The 20,105-nt window shown below is 37.9% G+C and overlaps 1 protein-coding gene across 1 annotated transcript in view; it reads right to left on the reverse strand.

The window, feature by feature from the left end:
• DMGDH (dimethylglycine dehydrogenase) overlaps positions 1-20,105 on the reverse strand; it is a 46,104-nt gene that overhangs the window by 23,190 nt on the left and 2,809 nt on the right. The window contains exons 3-7 of the mRNA XM_052776563.1: positions 13,690-13,788; positions 12,237-12,401; positions 11,573-11,777; positions 4,605-4,853; positions 3,200-3,398 (exon numbers count right to left, since the gene is read on the reverse strand). Coding sequence (XP_052632523.1) covers positions 3,200-3,398; positions 4,605-4,853; positions 11,573-11,777; positions 12,237-12,401; positions 13,690-13,788 — 917 coding nt within the window. The remainder of the gene's footprint in view (positions 1-3,199; positions 3,399-4,604; positions 4,854-11,572; positions 11,778-12,236; positions 12,402-13,689; positions 13,789-20,105) is intronic.

Here is a 20,105-nt window from a genome sequence, read left to right on the forward strand (position 1 = left end):
AATAATGATGTGATCATTTAATTCTAATGCATATGCATAAGAAGATTTAATTCAGATTACACAGACAGCTTAGTTCTGGCACTTGTAGAATGCCTGACTTCGAAATATTCATTAGATTACTTTGATGTAGTGGGGTTTTATCTGTTATTTATTTAAATAAAACAGAAATCTCAGACAGCCAAGTACATGAAGTAATTCTGCCAAACACACTCCTTTAGGCTGTTCAGCAGAAATCTTCAGACTCTCAGCACAAGCTTCTATAACCACAGCTGATGCAGTAAAGATGAGTGCTTGTAAACTGCCACTCTGCAAGTACTGCAGAAGATTTAGCCGTTGCTGGTGTTAATTTAACTGGGCAACTCTTGGTTATTCACAGGTGTAAGTTTTGTGACCATGGCTACAATGCCTTCAAGAACAGCTCCAGAAGTTTTAGCCAGTTTAAGTCTCCCTACACACTCACTGTAGCCAAAAGCACCCCGAAGCACAGCACGGAGACCACTGCATGACTGGGGGTGGCAACAGACCAAATACAATGAGGTTTTTTAGCTTCAGCTGAAGACTGCTGAGCTGATGGCAGGGTAACCCTGGGAGAAAGACAGCCCAGGAGGCTGCCCTGCGATGTGGAATTGCTACTCCAGGTACAGGACTGCAGCTGGGCCGAGCGGTCTCTGCACAGCTTTGCAGCACTGCCTCTGCGCAACCAGTTGATTTTGGTGCTCCTAGCTGGGCCTACATTATCAGAGATTTTAAATCACACAGGGTGCCCAAATCCCTCATTACCTTAGATAATGGGGAACTGACTGTATTAACACATCTACTGCAGTTCTGCTATTCAAGAATGAAACACATGCTGTGCAGGCATAGGATATTACAAGTAGCTGTAAAGAGTGGTACAGTTTAAGAATCTCAGTCTTCATATGAGGATTTAGAGAATATTTCCTTAATAAACACAAACTGCCCTTCTCTTGTTTTTCTTCTCTCCTTCCAGTCTCTGCCAGATTATCTTCCCTATTGCCCCTGTCCTATTCTTGTGTCTTACTTGTTTATGAGTCCTTGCTTCTCATTATTTTTTTACCCATTCCATTCCTTTTTCCTAGGAAATCTGAGTCCCTGCACATCACGCTCCCTTTTCTAGTGTCTTTGTCCCAGGTTTAGTCATTTTTCTATCCCATTTCTGCAGGAAAACTCCTGTTCAGTCTCTGGCTGTGGAATACTACTGTAGATAGAATGCAGGAATCCTAGTGCAAGATGTAGTGAGTCTCTATTAAGTGTTTATGAGCTGTAACATTTATAAAAGATTGTGACCAGGCCTCAGCGATAGATTTTGTGAAGAATGACAAAAACGCATATCTTTGGGAGAAAGTTCACTTCTGCCAAATATTAAATTAATTCTCAGAAAACAGGGTGATTACAGATTTTCAAAAGAAAGACTTCACCCTACTAAACTTAACACAGCAAAACGACATACCTTCCAATAATCTCATTTGTTGGAGTGGTTACACTGCTTTGACTTAAACTTTTCTGATTAAAATTCTAGCCTACTCTTGGAAACATTTTCAAAGCTATAAGTAACTGAAAATGGGAAGCATTGAGCAACCTTAATAATAAACAGTGCTACAAGCTCTGCTAACTATACTTGCTAACTTCTTTGCTCATTAAAATGCCTAGCAAGCTGCTAACTTTAGATAATAAAAATCCTCTAAACTAACAGCACTAAGTCCTCTGTCACAATGTCCCTACCAGTTGACTATGAGATAAGGGTTTGCCAATGCACACAAAAAATTACAACACTGGTAGAAACACTGCAGTGACCCACAAGCATAGAACGGAGAGTCAAAAGTCCCTGAAAAGCAGAAAAAGCAAACCAATGACAGCAACATAATTGCGACCTGTGTCTAAACATTTAGAGATTAGTCAAATTCCTGAAATCAGTTGTTTAAAGAAACTTAAACATATAACACTGGTCTTCAGTTTTTCCTATATGGAACTTTGATGCTACTCCCATTGACACCAGTGAAGAAAAACAGGCTCCAAAGCCGGGCAGCAGAGTAATGAACTTAAACAGTCTTTTTGGTGAACAAGGACTAGGCAAACCACTTTTGTAACTAAGTTTTGCAAATATTACTAAAAGATAACAATTTTTTTTTTTTAAATCCAAGCAGCAAAGGTGAATACCTTTCACAATGAATCATTGCAAAATTACCAAACCTTTTTATTTTGAGGACCTCAGAAAGCACGTTAGTGATACTGCCTTATCTTATGATCTGAGGGTTTGTTTGGTTTGGATTGAAAGAAAACTGGAAAAAGCTGAGCTGGATTTTGAACAGCAAATTAGGCAATTGGAAAAACAATGTAAACAGAATGTGTTCAATAACATGTGCCTGGAATTGTATTCAGTCCATTCTATCCATCTTGAATAAATGGTTAAACTAAGACAATTAAAGAGAAATCAGTAAGAGTTTTACCACTGACTTCAGTGCAGCCAGAGTATATAAGATGTAAATCACACTCAGAGAAAACACCATAACGAGCAGGAGAATGACACCAATAAAACCCTCATTCCTGTTGTCACACTGCCCTCTTCATTTGCTTTCCTCTAACACCCAGCAATGTAATTTTTCAGCTCAACCTTCAACAGTCAGAACCATTACTGTGTTTGTACCCCTAGAGCAGCCAGTCACCCAATATGTCAGGAAAGCCTTCTGCTTAGTATGCCTTCAACTCTTCACCCAGAAGTTAATACTTCATATTAAAAGTTCTCCCTGTATGACTCATTCTTGTCCAGCTTCAGTGACACCCGTTTCTGTGTATGCCAAAAAACTGTTGAACACAATGTAACTCAAAGCAATACATAAAATGAACTGGAAAGTGCATTGTAAAGCCCAGCACTTTCATGACCCTAACTTGCTGCAGACAGTACCAAGTACTACCCATTTCTTGCTTCATAAACTGTCACGGATATTGCCCTCCAGAATAAAAGGAAGAAACAAACTAAAAAACAGTGAGAGTTATGAAGAAGAAGTAAGAGAGAAGGATTATTTTCTCTTATGTGGGTAGTGGTAATTAAGACTATTTCCAATTACACTTTACATAAAATATGTGCAAAACAACCCTCAAACCCATAAAAATGTGCAGAGCTTGAGCTGACTGCCATTTCAACAGTATGACAGACAAAAGCTGTCACAAAGAATTTACTCACCCGAAACCAATAGCTACCCAGTAATTTCTGACACCCTGATGTGGTCCCACCATAGGAAGAATGTCTGGAGAATAGGTGATAGGACCCGCAATTGTGTTTACGATGTCTGCTTTTTTCAGAACAGGGACCATTTCCATAGCAGCCTCAATATGCTCCATTATTCTCTCTAAATCAGACTCAAAAAGTTCTTTTCCAAAACCTGCACAAATATTTGACTCTTATTATATACTCAATTACACTGAAAATACTTACATTTTAAATACAGTTGTGCAATCTACATATATAAAAGTTATATGGAATTCATCAGTGAGTATGTTCAAGCCTTTGCCATCCTACATGACAAAAATGGCGTGCATAAATCCCTAGTTATCTGCAGGATCAAGTTTATTGTCACTGCAGTTATACTGTCCTTTATACATATTTGTTTAACCCTAAGGTCATGCAAATTCAACAATGAAGTAGAAAGGAAGTAGAGAAACACAGGAACTTCCTTCTATGTTAAATAAGACCCACTTATTTCTCTCAATATGCCAACAATTTGGGGAGGGGAAGAAAGATATTGCTTGTGTCAGCTTATGATTTCCATGGTGTTTAGTGAATTCCTGGATATATTTCACTCTTCAGCCTGAACCCTAAGCATTATTGAACATCACTCTGTAGAGGGACTTGACACTACGGGAGACAGTTAAGTTCAGGAAGCTGTGACAGTGCAATCCAAAGCCCAACAATGCTGATTGCTCTTCCTTAGGAAACGTGTTTTTTTTAAAACAGCAACACTATTGACTTATTATAACTTTCTGTCTAGAAGTGAATGGAAAGCTGGAGCCTAGATACAACACAGCATTCTATTTTTTTTAATAAGCAGCAGCATGACATAGTTAGGATTTTTTTGTACAAAAATTCTATACAAATCGCTAACCCTCTTGCACTTATATCCATGCACAGCATTTTGTCTAAGACATTCCTTTCCTATACTTGTGTTCCTATTTGACAACCACATTATCTCTGGGGGAACAGCAAAAATCCAGAGCCCCTGTGAGTATGCTGGAAAGAACTGTAGCTTAGAAAAATCCCTATTCAGTTGCAAAAGGCTACATAACACAGATTTGGTGACTGCATCTAATCACAACACATGGGCATGTGTTCAGAGAGCAGGGTAAGACTGCTGTAGATGTGCATTTTGTGCCTATTTCAAATAGGCTTTTTCTTATGTTACATTTTTATTTCTATTCACTCATCATTAGAGTTACAACTATTCTTTGAAAAAAAGTTTCTGCATTGCAATAATGCATGGCAAATATTTTCTATTTTCCATCACAAAAGGCAGCATGACAGGCTGGGATTTATACACATTAAAATGTGTGCTAGTGCTTATCAAGTTTAAAGATTTAATGTTCTTGATTACCTGGTGGGACTCCATTTGTTACCCATGAGTCCTGCAGCTTCATCTTCTCCTCGCTTTCATATGGACCAAATAAAAGACCATCCCTTTCTTGCCTTAGATAATATGATCCTTCTAAGTCACGAATCACCGGCAATTCTGTTTTTAGGGCTTTCACTTCAGGAATAGTTGATGTCACAACATACTGATGATGAACAGGTATGAGAGGGTGCTGCAGGCCAATCATCTTGCCTATGTCACGGGCCCAGAAGCCTAGAGAAGACAAAAAAAACCCAAACAGAAATATTCAAACACTAATTTCAGTGAATGGAAAATAACAGTAAAACATTTGCAGGAAGCACTGAGCTTTATGGAATGTGACAAAGAAATTTTTTTCCATACTTTTAATTTTCAAATTTTTTTCATATTATGCAGCATAATTTCCCCTCCATAATTCCATGCCCTTGTTCCTAATTATACGTCCATAGGTTATTCTAGTATACAGATATTAAAAAAATATAATTAGTAAAATATAGATCAGGCTTCTAAAAGTTCAGATGAGAATTTAATTAACAGTCCCACAAACCCCATGGCTTATTTCAGTAAAGTAGGTCTGCAATGCAGTCCTAGCAAAGTCAGAGACACTTAAAAATCAGAATAAATTAGCTCACACCACAGATGTTAACCTAGCCTCTGACTATCAACCAAATGAGCTAATATGCTTTCCCAAGACAGTAGTCAAGTCCTAATGCCCCAATCGAGCAAGGCAGTTCTTTCAGCCAGTTAACCTCAAGAATTTAAGTTCCTCTCCTCTTTCACACACATCATGTGACCCATATTAATTGTCTTTCACATAGCAATCAATTCATTATGATGTTCATATTGGTGAGTAGTCGGTGTGCTCTCCCATAGTTGTCCAATTAGAAGTTCTGATATAGACTATTACCAGAAAACACAAGCAACAATTTCCCTGCCCCTGAAGGCTGCTCAAACTCCTTCATGTATACTACTAGGCATAAGTTAAAAGAAGACCTAATTCTCCTCTGTTAAGGTTAACCGGGTAAGACACATGCACTTAGTGAGGTACCAGTGTCAAAGTCTAGGAGTGGAAGCCACTTAACTGCCAAACTTATTAGTTTGGGCTCTGCATCATGGCTCACATCTGCTGTGAGGTTGGAACACATAGGCCTGGAATCAGACAGATAAAATTGACTGGGATGGCAGCTGCTCTAAGCAGCTTGGAATATCCCTCAGCCCCACTCTCCTGACTCTGGATCAGGGAGCAGAGGTCTCAGACATGGGAAGGAAGGGGGAAAATCTAATGAAGCAGGAGTGTCAGGGGAGTCTGGGAGTGAGAGTTGGGGGAAGGCGAAATGAGAGAGGAGGAAGACATACCAGGGCCTTCCAAATAAAAGGCTGTGTGCCATATGGCACCCAGGGAAAGAAGGCGGGTCAGCCTGGTTCCTGTGTTACCAGCTGACTCCAAACTGTTTATTAAAAGTATCTCCAGCAAGATTTGCTACCTAACATAGCTGCCCCTTCCCCTGAGACTTACACTCATGTTGCCCAGCTTAACATAGAACTCTTCTTCCTTTTCGCTGCCTACTTGTCCTACCCAAATGCTCCTACCTCTCTCTTCAATTCCATGCTCTCCGAGATCTGGTCAAAATTTAGCTCTCAGGGCCCTGAGGGCACTAACAGGCATTAATGATCCTGAACGGCCTCACCTGGGACTTCCACCCACAACCCTGCCCACGGGCCCAGGAGCCCCATTTCAGGTCAGCGCAGGGCCTTCAAACCTGCCTGAGCTGGATTGATTGTAGGTGTGCCTGTTTACAGCTCTGTCACAACTGTGCCTGTGCCTGGCCATGGACCTCATTGATCCAGACCCTGATCCGTGGACTACTTCCCAGCTTGACCTCAGGCCAGTCTTGTCTGTACGGTCCTGCCTGTTGATCAGTGGGCAGTATCTGACCGTGGTTACCATCACAAGACCTCCTCCTGACCTGTGGATCAACTTCCTGGCTTGGCCTCAGCCTGGCTTCATCACTGTGCGTCTGCCTGTGTCTCAAGCCGCAAGCCTGTCTGGAGACCTGGACAGTGGGCTGGCCCCAGCTGCTGGTTCTGGGCCTGCCCTGCTCCCTCCCTTGTGGCCTGTAGGACAGAGCCCTTGCTCAAGGCTTGGCTCCTGCCCTGCCAGCCTTTTTACCAAGCTTGGCTCCCTGTCCTGCGGGGAGCAGGTGGTGCGCGCTGCTTGCTGACGCTGACTTGGGAATACATCTTCTCACCTCTGGCATGGCCTAAAGCCAGGGCAATTAGGAAAGTTGAGTTGGGCTGTGCTGGCCTTGTGCCATTCCCCCACACCAGGAGGGCTGTCAGTCTCTTACTTAATATTACCAACCAGCCTTAGGCTCTAACACCCACAGTTTTTTAAAAATGCAGATTTTCTGAGGAAAATGTTTTCTGTGGTGACTCACTTGACAATTGCTGACAGCCAGCTAAAGCAAGGGAGCAGGAAATCCAGGATCATGGTAGAGAGATCTGTTCAGTTAAAAGTCCCTGCCCAGTAAATACTAAAAACCAGTATCTGTTGTTCTGCATTTGTCATACGTAAGGCTTTTGCTTCTTAATGGCATCCTCACCACTTGGAGGAGACTCACTGACAGAACACTTGTTAAGTCAGTTAAATTGGCTCAGGGAAGTTCATGCCACAGTCATACAGTGAGTGATCCAAAACATCCTTTAAGGCTACTAAAACCTGATTTATGCTTCCTTATACAAAAAAACCCCAAACAAAAAATTCTAATAAAGTTGAATTAGTAGAACGTCTGCAAGGGTTTCCTCCATTACACATGGCAAATACAAATGTGGGTTTAAATGGAGGCTAACAATCTTTAGGGAACTTCTTTTCATTTGGGTATTTCCATGTCACCTACAAAGAAAACTATTTTAAGGTAAGGTCAGCTAATGATCCACAGAGGAGAAGGAAAGGTGAAGTAGCAGAAAATTCCATCTCTAGTATCATGCACTGTTTTCCTGCCAAAATTGCTTGGACTTAAAGAAATATTTGGAAAAGAAATAATGCTCTGCGAATGTGCTTCTAATAAATTCACTGTTTTGCTTACTCATTAAAACAGAATCAGTGGGAAAATTTAGAAAGCAAGCATATTCAAGCTCTTCAAAGACAATAAAAATGGTGGACAATTTTAGGTCTCTGAAACTTAACTTTGTTTCTTTCAAAATAATATTAAATTTCTTAGCCTTTAAGTTTGCAGAAGTACATTACAAACACAGCTGATTTTAAATTGCTTTTGAATTAGGCAAATAGTTTAGGTTTGCTCAAAATAAAATCTTTAATATTGTACTTCTAAAAAAAGAGTCACATGATAAGTGCTTATTTAATTGCACAGAATAACAACAGCTGACATTTACTAAATGATAAATATTGCAGTTTCTTTCTTTAAAGTTTTTGAACCATGTGCAAAAGCTATTACAAACATAAAAATGGCAAAAGGAAGAATATGTTCTCTGATACAAAATTCTAATTGGAAGCAGATGTCATGTCCTATCACACATCATAGACATAAAAGAAGGAATGAATTGTATCTCTAGGACATTTGTGAAGATTAAATTGTAGAGATTGCAAATATCTGATGCTGAAATATTTAGTGGTGGTTTTACTTAGCATATCTGCTGAACTATGTAATCTATCTCTTGTTTTTAAAAAAGAAAATCTTCCATCACTGCCTATAATGGTTGTATATAGAGTATGTACATGCCTGCCAGTGTGTGCTTATATACATGCACATACTGTATATATAAACTAAATTAGCTATTTTTGCAGACTTTAATCAAACATTCCATTATAAATAGGCTGCAAATCACTTCAGCAGGCTCAGTACCAGTTAGTTCATGTCAGGGATTATTTATTAGGCATCTGCTTTCTTCCCAAATGGAAATCTCACATAAGGAACAGCTAAAGATTGGTTGAAACTAGTTTGTTCCAGTTCCACAGCAGATGTCAGTTGGGGGACAAGGGGGAAAGAGAATGTGGAGAGCCTTCTGATATATTTTCCTCTGATCATATTGCAACATAAGCCTAAAATATGAGCTCTTAATTATACTAGTCATGATCTGTAGTGGAATGAGGCAAGGCTGAGAAGAAGAATGAATGTTAGCTGAGAGAATATTTATAAGAGGTATGTGTTTTACAGTATTGATTTCACATCCTTAGCCAGAATGTTAAGCAGTATGTGCTTCAAACGTTCATTTTGGCTGAACAGTTAACTACACAAGAGAATTAACTAAATATATTGTTGGTTTAATAATTTATTAAATAATTAAAAAAGACTTATGAAAATTTCACAAGGGTGCATTCTAATTTTTGCAAATAAACTTTGAAAAGCATTTTATAGAAAACTGCCTAATGTCAACTTGATACATAAGCCAAAGAAAGATAACTACACTACAAACACATAAGGATATTACTACATCTGTGATACTTCATCCATATGATGCAAAGCCAATAGTTAGGAATAATGAGTGCATAGAAGTTTGCGGCCTAAATAAGAAGCCTGATTGCCAAAAGAGCTGCCTTTCCATTCCATAATCTTGGACCACTCCCAGACCAATATAACCATACTGTGTAACAAATGACATAAGAATCCTATCAGTAAGAGAGCTTGTGATTTTGTAACTGAATGCTGTCCCATAATTCATGCCTGAAAGCCATGAACTCACAGTCCAAAGTCAATCAAATATTGATGCCTCTCATCTTCTAAGTGCTTGACTTTGTGGTCTAAGTAAATTCTTTTAATTTGGTTTCCATGTTTGTGTGGTTGTTTGCTTTCTAAAAAACATACTCTTTCTCTCCAAAATGTCATTATGTGGCACCCATGAGCATGCTTAGAACCTCAAGGTGAACTTTTTCAGATCCCTGCTATTTTAGCTAGGCTCATCACAATAGCAGGTTATCACCTATGTATGGAAGGCATATGATAAGAAAGCACACTTTTCAATGGGTTTGCCAGTTATTCTTTACTGAAAGTTTGGAATGATCTAACACAGGACTGTCTACATCCCAGACACTGAAAGAAAGGTCACCCAGTAAAGCTCAACCTCTCAGAGTTCAGACCCTTTTACCCCATTCCCTCCAAATTTCTCTCGATCCCAATCTTCTCTCTTCCCCATCCCTGTTTGTCCCATACTTGCTCTTCTTTTCTGCTGTCTCAAACTTTTGAGTCCTTACTCAAAAGGTCCTTACATCCTTCTCCAGCTCTTTTCTCTCCGTGTGCAAGTCAGTCTCTCTCGTTTGACAAATCCTGTCCTACCTACTCCCATAGAATCATAGAATCAGTTAGGTTGAAAAAGACCTTTAAGATCGAGTCCAACCGTCCATTACCTCTGCCAGTCTTTCATGCTCAGACAGCTCAGGCAGCTTCAGTTTTCCAGTCTCAGTTTCACACACAACGATTCCTCAGGTATCCTTCCTCATCTTTTTGTCTGAAAAGCTCCAGCTCCCGTTCCCTTAATGAAATGTTAGATCCCTTTCCACCATCCTTCTCTGTGGTGTCATCCCCACTGTTGCCACATCCACAGTCCCTTCCCAGTTTGAGCAAGTCCTCTAGCACCACGTAAGTGTTCCACCTGCTGCCAGTGCTCCCAACCCCCCTCAGGAACCTTTCCCAAGCATTTCACTCTCCCAGTCTAGTCCCCTTCCAGTCCAACTAGCTCATAATTCCAATTGTCAGCCATGGTTATTCTACCCACCAAGAAGAGTCCCTGTTTCACTGAACTTCTTAATTTTATCTGCTTTGCACTAGAAATAGATGCTTTTTTCTTTTCCACCGCACAGATGTAGAAAGGAATTTTAAAGATATATCCTTGCTCTCAATTCAGTTGTCCCATCTGAGCAAGAAGAGAAAGTCCTCTTGAGCCATCACAGCTTCCTACTGAAGCCTGATTTTTCACTGAGATGGGATGTATGAAAGACTCATACCCTAAAAATGCAGACATGACTCAGTTTGAGACAGACAGAGTCTGCAAAAATTTCATCCACATGGTAAATATTCAGCGTGTTTTCAAACAACTGAAAACTGAAAGTCTTCTACTAGGAAGAAGAAGACGCATTTCATGTAGGAGGTGCCAACAGTTTCACCAATAATATATTTTTCTATAACTTGTATAAAGCAGCATAAAAATAAGTGAAATTTAGATTGAATACAGGTTTTTAGACCTATCAACTTGTTTAGGAAAACAAACACAAATCCAAGGGACTCTTGGCCAAAAGCTCTTTGAAGCAGAAACATCAGTTTGGTTTCTTTAACACAATGAAGAATAAAAATTGCATATGTAAATACAAGCACCTTTGAGTTAGGTAATTTTTATTACATGAAAAAATGTATTGTTAAGCCCAGTGCATGTTTAAAATACTACTCAAACGGCAACAAAAATCTTCTGTTTCAAGGATATGTGGATAGAGTTAAATCTTAGGGAAAGATAATACTGAAATAGGCAGGGTTATCTTACTTGCTGCAAATCCTCAGTCTCTTTGAAAAAACAGTGAAGACATTTCTACTTCATTTGTACATCCCATCTCCCTTTCTAAGTAGCTTTCATAAGATTTTAGAGGACAATATGCATAGACAGTAGCCTCTCTTCTACAGAACTAACTGTAGATGAGTAAAGGTCTCTCCTACATATGCCCTAGTTCTTCTACTACTAAAATTTAACGAAACAGTCTGACTAGTAACTGCTGGAGACAAACCAGAAAGGACTATTTTTAATGCCTAGTCAAGGACAATTAACATAAGAGCTAAATTTTCACAACACTGTAAAGTAATACGTGCAAAGTACATTTTACCACAAACCAGGTGAATGTTCAAAAACATGTGTCACTTTTATTCCTGTAATCCACACAATTCAGTACAGATGCTCCATGTCAGCTAGTTTGTAAATCTGAAGAGTATACAAATGCTTATGTTAAATCCTACCTGCAGTATTCACAATTCTCTTTGCTCGAATTATTCCAAGTGGAGTTTCAAGTTCCCATGTCCCATCTGATCGGGAGTTCAGATTAGTCACTTGGACAGGGTAATTTAATTGGGCACCATATTTTCTGGCTCCTGCAGCCAAGGCCATAGTGAGAGAATAGGGATCAATATGACCATCTCCAGGGTTATACAGGCCAGCTAAAACCTACATGGAGGCAAAATCCCACAAAATGAAAAAAAATAAAATTTATCAAAATTAACTAATTTTTTAAAAACCGCTTTATCTCTTGAATTCAGTAAACCTGAAAGAGTCAAATCAAAACAAATTTTCAAAACATAATAATAATATCAAGGCTACAGCTATCCAACTTAACAATGGTCTAAGGAAGTAAAATTGCTCAGTTCTCCCATGCAATCAAAGGTTGCGATGCTTTAATATTACAATATTATATATATATTATAATTAATACTATGCACACTGGCATATAGTATGCACTAAAATGCATGTGAGTCTGATTTTAGTTTATAATGCATCTTTTTTTCACTGAAAACCAAGAATTTCTAGTACAATTTGTATAAAGGAAACAGACCTTATGTCTACATATCTGACAGACCACTATTTAATTGCAATGGAAGTTATTTCTCATAAAATTAGGTTCTTTACCGTATCCATGTTCAATAAGGGAAATAGCTCTTGTACTTTCTCAGGCGTGATCAGGTACTGCTCTGTTGGGTGCCAACCAGCACGAGTCATTTGGTATTTGAATTCATCCACCCTAGTAGGAGTTGAAGCAATTCTGATGCTGCCAGGCTGATGAAACCCCACAGCCTAAAACAAAGAGCAGAAGTGAATTACTGAAAGAACCTTTACTTTTCTCCATAAATGAATGTTCCTATGCTATGGGAAGTCTACAGGAATTTTTTAACTAACATGACTGAAAAAAGATTCAAATAAATTAGGTGCCCTTGAAGGAACAGGACTTAGATGTAAACTCCTAGAGAAAATAAAATTTTTTAAAAATTTATCAAATTAACTTCCTAGGTTAATACATACTATCTTCAAAACAGTTGTAAAAAAGCTTTTCTTGAATGTCATGATCATAGTATTTTTATTAAGATTTGATTTATGTTTGAATTTATGCACTCATACACTTTCAAATATAGAATCAGGTAAATCTCAAAAATAAATATATAATAGTTTATATAAAAGTCTATCACCTGCATAATTTTCTATTGATATACTGCAGAATATATTTAACTGACTAAGCATCTTTATTGACACAATGAATAACCACCCGCCTTTTTTTGCCTTTTTAATAAAGAAATCCTTATATAGCTGGACACTGAATGCTCACTTTCTGGTATGCACTATTTATTTCACCTTTTCTGTGTTACCTCACAGGATTGTAATATGGCTGAATAAGTCTTTTAGTGGAACTCACAAGGATAATCTGCTGTAGTATCTTATCTGGCTGAGCAGCAGAAAGAAGAAAAAAGCATTTTATTACAATTATCAAGTTTGTAGACTAGTACAGTGAGGATCATGCAATTTCTGCTGCAGTGTGAAGCAAGCATGAGTTTAGTAAACGAAATCTATATGGCTGAGTGATGCCGGATAAAAAAAGATGACTCCTGTGTTGCTCTGCATACCCATTCCTTAAGTCACTAAATAAAAACACATCTCTGAAAGGGATGGGAAGAATTGCAGCAATCTGCTCAAGATCAGAGAGCATCATATCATATGAATTTTTAAGTGGACATGTTTAAAGCAGGAATGTATCATAATCAATCCATTCATTCCAGATCCTTGATGCTATTTTAACTCCTATACCAAGCTAACGTTGCAGGCTCTCAGTCTGCTGAGCCTCTGAGATGTTTTATGAAAACCATTTTCTTAAACTTTAGAGGCATCTGGGAAACCATCTAAAATATTTAGTAACTAAGCACCAGACTATAGCATAGATATGCAGGCAGGAGAATATATTTCAATAAAAAGGGAGCCTTATGATGGTCACAAACACACATATATACAACTCGTCAACTCCAAATTTTTCTGTAAGACTATTAGTAAGGTTAGTATTGATCTGAATTAATACTTTAAAGGTTAAGGAGATTACCTGTCCAGTCTCTTCTTCCAGCTTTTCATAGAGTTTGATACTGTAAGAATGGATTTTCTTCAGGTTTATTCCAGGATGAAAATAAGTAGTTAAACCAGCCTCAAATAAGAAATAGGAACAACAACATAGAGATATGATTAGAAATGCAGTGCCTTCTTTCCCTCCTTCCAACTGTCATTCAAAAAGGATCTGTCAAGATACTGTAAAGAAAAGCAACACATGGATAGAGCCAACTGCTACAAAAATAAAAATAAAATCCTTTCCCTACTTATGGCATTCTTTTTCTCTGCACACATGTTTTTCCACCTGCCTTTTCTCATCACATTTTTCAACCCATGATACTGCTGCAGTTGTTCTCTCCTATCATTTCCTTTCTTCCTTAAATTATTCAGTTGTCTGTTTCAAATCTTTTCGAAGACACACAACTTCATTCCTGATCAACTAAATCAACTGATTAACTATAAATGTCCTGTAGTAGGATCTTTTCCTTCTTGCAAATGGAGATGGGAGAGAAACCAAACCTTCACAAAGACCAGATCTTAATAAGAGTTACTATTTCCGTGGGGTATGAACAGCAGGGTGGCGGAAGTCAATATTCTTCTATTCTCAACAGTTGTCTCATGTGGCAGTTAAAGAGCAATTGCTATATTTCAGAAGTAGGTTAAGAAATTACTACATGTATTTTGCACATCATTTTATCAGGTCTGACTTTAGAAAGCTGTCAAGCCCTTTTGGGTTCATCCAAAGGTAAAATCAAGACATTACTACAGCCTGTTCTATATTTAAGGAAGCTGTTTACAGCTGCATCAATCTAATAACATTCATAGCTGCAGACATTTAGCACTTTAAAAAAGCAGAATTAAAGCACTACTGAAGTTAAGCATATGTCTTTGTATCTCCTGAGTTTGACATGTCACTAATCCTCCATATAAGACAACAGAAATGCAAAATTACCTTAGGTTTTCAATATAAGTAACTACACTGATTTAAATACTTTACATATATATAGTGCGTATTTTGCTAACTAAAATAGAACTTATTCATAGATTAAGGTTGCTTCACTTAAGGGAGCTAGACACCAGAGTCCACCTTTGAGTTCACTGCCATTCTCAGAAAAAAACAGCAGGAAATATAAAGGTGAAAACTAACACATATAGTAGAGTTTTGATATTTTCCTTCTAAGATGCCTAGTATGCATATACATTAACTAGTCTTGATTTTAACTTGCCAACTCTCTTCTATACTACATATTTTAAGGCTTTAACTTGTAAACCTAGTGGAATAAGTGTATACATATGAATAATAAAAGCAAGATTTAGTGGTCTTTAAAGATGTATTTTAATTCAAATTAATTTAATTATGCTAAAAACCTATTAAATGTTACACTTCTCTATAATTAATAGCAACATATATTGCATGAATTAGATCACACATCTTCATTTTCTTAAACCATTGCCTCTTCTGACCCATCTTTCTTGGTGCAGCTTCACATTTAAGACTGGATGTTTTTCTTCAGAAACAATTAGCTTCAAATTGCTCTTAGCAAATGGCTCACATTCAGATATGATTTCCATCAAAAAACATAAATCATACTCACTGACTGAGATGACAGGTACTCAGTATCTTCAGAGCAAGAGTATGATAACTCTCTAGCATTACTAATTGTATGTCTTTGTACTAGCCACGGTGTTGAAAGTTTTTCCTATCTTTACTTTGTGAGGATTTTATCTTTCTGGTATCTTAAAGTTTATATATGGTATCATAGTGTACCACATGACTGAAATGCCAAAATAAACCTATGGAAAAAAGTGCAAAATTAATCATTTACCAGTATTATATTTTTCAGTTGTGCCTGTATTTTATTCATAAATTTGGCTCTACTTCCCTATATTTGGTATTGTTCATTACCTAACAATCTGCATTTAAAAAGTGATCACACAAATCTGTGGGAGGGAGATAAATCTACTAAAGGCCCCATTAAGCACAAAGAAGACATGCTGGATTCAGAAAGTTCCTGGGCCAAATTAATAGTCTGGAAAAATACTGCTTGTCCTTTTCTTATTATCATATCAGATCATCATTATACTGGACACTGCTGGAGACTAGATATTTGACTAATGCATTTTTGATCTCATTTGATACATGTGCTTTTATGTTGTTGTGAACATATTTAATTTAATTGCCTCAAACTAAAACCTGGGGCTGTTTCACTGCACAATTTGTAATTAAAACTTGTTTTTTTCTTAAAAAATTATACCTAAGGGACTTTTTTCTGTGTATACAAAACAAAGAATTAAATTAGGCTTTGAAATGTTTACATTTTTGTAGCCATGTATAATAACCTGTAATTAATTTATTTGTACCTGCAAATTTTGTCATCTGATATTATTTTTACTGTCTTATTTTATTTTTGTAAACATTTTCTGGTGTTCTGTTGTTTTTCCAAATGTAATAATGTATTTTCCAGATGTAGGGAAATTCCATTTTTGTGGTCACTGTTAGTAAAGTCATTTTGAACCAAATGAACCACAAGTCACTGGTAAGTTAGCTATAAAACCATAGATATTCAAGAGCATTTAATGGCAGGAATTAAATCAAAACTTCTCTCTCTGACATTTTTAAGTGAAGAATTGTAAACGCATTTGATGCTTTTTGGCTTCAGATAATGAATGTTTCTGATTTCAGGAGTGCAGCTGAGAGACAACTATAACCTGACTGGACTATATAAAAATTAAGATCATAGAATCATAAAATAATGACAATAAAACAAACAGATTGAATGGGACCTCAGGAGTTCCGTATCCAATGTCATACTCAAAGCAGGGTCAGCTACAAGATCAGACCAGGTTGCTCAAGATTTTCTCCAGCCTGGTCTTGAAAATCTCCAAGGACAAAGACTGCACTACTTCCTTGGTCAAGTATGGAACTTTGCATTTCTCCTTGTTAAATTTCATAAAGTTCCTGTCCTTCCATCCTTCCAGCCTGTCTAGGTCCCTCAGCGTGACAGCCCTGCCCTTGAGTGCATTGACTAGTCCTCCCAGTTTGGTGTCAGCTGTGACCTTGATGAGCATGTACTTCATCACCTACTCCAGATCACTGATAAAGATATTAAACAGGATGGGTCCCAGGACAGACCCCTGCAACGCTCTGCTTATTTCCAGGCTTTGGGTAGACTATGACCCATTAACCACTACCCTCTGAGCCCAACCATCCAAACAGTCTTTTAACTATCTAGTTGTCCAGCCATACAGACCATAACATCTTCAGCTGAATACATGAGTATTATGGGAGACATTGCTAAATCCTTGTCTACAAACTCGGTCATTTTATCATAGAAGGCAATCAGGTTTGGTCAGACATGATTTACACTTGGCAAATCTATGCTGACTGTCCCCAATCACCTTTTTTCTCCTTTATGGGCCCAGATCTGAGACTTGCTCCATGATTTTCCCAAGAACCAAAGTATGACTAGCTGGCTTTTAGCTCCTCTGCTTGTCCCTTTGGCTTTTTGTAAAGATGCATACATATGCCCTTCTCCAAATGTTGGACACTTCCACCGATCTCCACAGTCTTTCAAAGGTAATACATCTGTGGCCTTGCAATGCCATCAGCAGCATTCTTAGATGCAGCTCATCTGGTCCAATATGTATGCATGAGTCAAGTTCTTCCAGTAATCCCTGGCTTGATCCTCATCCAGTGCTGGTATTCCTCTTCTCCTTGAACCCTGCCCAGAGCACAGAGGCCTGAGAAACCTTGTCAGTGAAAACTCAGGCAAAGAAGGCATTGAGTACTTCAGCCTTATCAGTGTACACTGTGACTAAATGACCCACCTCATTCAGCAACAGTCCCGCATTTTCCTTGTTCAGCCTTTTACAACTAATGCAGCAGTAGAACCTCTTCTCGTTGCCTTTAATGTTCCTCACAAGTCTTAACACTAGTTGAGCTTTGGCTTTCCTAACACCCTCTTCACATGCCAAGGCAATTTTTCTAAATTGCCCCTTTGCAGCCTTTTACTGCTTCTACCTTCCATATATTGTGGTTTTGCTCTGGAACTCAGTCATGAGCTCCCTATCTGGCCCAGCTGGCATCCCAATGTGTCTACTTGTTTTCCTCAGTTTCAGGGTGAACCATTCTTGTGTTTGAAGGAATTTGCTCTAGGTTTTGCTCTATTTTTGTAAGACAGAGATTTTGTTATTGTAGGGGAACATCTGTAGGTGAACATGAACAAAGAATGACCAATTTGCTATGACAATTGACACAGAGATTTTAAAGCATTTTTATAGTTGAAAGTTTTATATGTCGAAGTGTTTGTGTATCAGTTTTGTTCTATTCCAGTCTGTTTCAGATTTTAAACTAATGCCATTATTAAATTAGCATTCTGGAGGAAAATTATATTAACACTGTTATACCCTATATTCTCTCTTCTTGCAAATTTGACCAAGTTGTAATAAGTTTTTATTTGTCTTGTGCTGTGCTTTATTAACTGTCAGCAGCAAAATCAATTGCATATTGCAATAAAAGGTATCACATAACAGAATGGTATGTTAAACATTTTCTTAGAAAACACCTTTTTAAAAAGTAACAACACAAAAAATCTATTTGCTGAGTGAGTTATATCTGTCTTGTTCAGTCCCTAGGGCTTCAGTGAGATTGCAAATGATCTGACCTGCAGAATAGTACAACTTCAAGAGTTCTTAAAGCCTAAGCCTTGACCTAATTTACACACATATAATAACCACTACTTTGTCATGGTTAGATAGGTATAAAAATGAGCAGCACTTGCTCTGGTAGTTACATCTTCTTACTACCAGTAATATAAAAATGTGCACACTTTCTGTGCTGTTTTAATAACACACATGAAAGTCAGCCAAATTTATCTCAGACCTGAGAAGTGGAAGAAAGTTTTGGCAGCAACACTAGCAGGAATATGATCTATATGAAATGTGATCCTGAGCTCTGGCAGGACTTACTGGACTGTGAAAGAGGGAAAATGTGGTATAGTACAGCAACATCTGAACCAGACTTCAAACATTTGTGGCTGCAGGCGATATACTATGTGCCATTTCACGTGCTAACTGTATGTGTAATTTTCATCTGTATCTAGTACTGTACCACTGTGAGAAAACCACTGATAAACGCACAGTACCTACTATAACAAAGAACCCACAGTCACAGTTTTGATCTTTCTCATCATCTGAAACAGACTTATCATCAACTTTTTCATCTTCAGGCACAGCACTCTAATACTGAGTTCAATGAAAAGACATAGTATACCATGTAGTTTACCTAACAGCTATCCATTTTAACTTGTTCCATAACTAGGTGTCTTGCTGTGTTAATCGCATCAAATTTTGTTGCAAGCGGTGCCACAAGGTAGTGCAGGCATTTTCCCTGCTGGGCTCCGTGTCCCTCCCTACCTTTGAAACAGAGTTCCTCACTCAGTGCTCCATTGCTGCATTCACTAAGAAGTGAGGGCAAAAATACTGAAGGAGAGGTTGCTTTTACATAGCTATGAGCAATAAGCTAGAGTGAGCGAGTATAACAACAAGAACAAAGGAAACATTTAGTAACAACCCCCCATTTATGATCTTGGTTTCTTAATCACTTCTTAATTAGGTGATTTTCATTATTTTTTGCACATATATTGTTCTGTACATGCATTGGGTAAATAGAATTCAGTCTGTGCCTCACTCATGCACTTAAGTCAAAGTATTTCTTTGAGCATTTCATAGTTATGATTCAATACACAAGATGCATGATCTGACACTATGCATGGTGTTGCTCTGTTCGCTGAACTACATCAGCTGCAGTATGACTCTAAAACAGACGTAATTACTGAATTTTGTTTTTCCTAACTCCATACAGTGTGTTTTCTTTTGTTTTGTTTGTTGAAAAGCAAATAAAATGAAGTATAAACCTACTTATACATTTCAGGCAGTGATTTTTTTAAATTTCATTTTTGAACTACTATTCTCTCACAAGGCCCCAAACACACAAAACATCTGCACTGAGATGAAGCATTTCAAACTTCAGACTTCGTCCCCAGGGAGGAGTATGAGAATGCAAATCAAATATAATCCATCTGAGTCATCCTCCTTAATTTGTTCCTGAAAGGCACTCAGATACTATAGTTACAAGTATTGCATAAACGCTCATTGTATTAACAGAGTAGTTCTAGAGACAGCACACTGTTGGGTTTTTACTGTTTTGTATTGCTATACGCAGGGGTAACATTCTCCCAGTTTCAGCTAAGCGTAGATGGAAATGAATGGAAAAAGCAGCTATTATTGTGGCAAGCTTTATTTCATTTCATTACACTACCTACTCCTGACATTGACATAGAAAATATGTAATTACATACATGCATGTTGTGCACCAGTATGTCCATGTGATTAGCATTATTACAGGAGGTGTCC

This window comes from Harpia harpyja, chromosome Z, assembly GCF_026419915.1.
Source record: "Harpia harpyja isolate bHarHar1 chromosome Z, bHarHar1 primary haplotype, whole genome shotgun sequence".
In the NCBI taxonomy this organism is placed as follows: Eukaryota; Metazoa; Chordata; class Aves; order Accipitriformes; family Accipitridae; genus Harpia; species Harpia harpyja.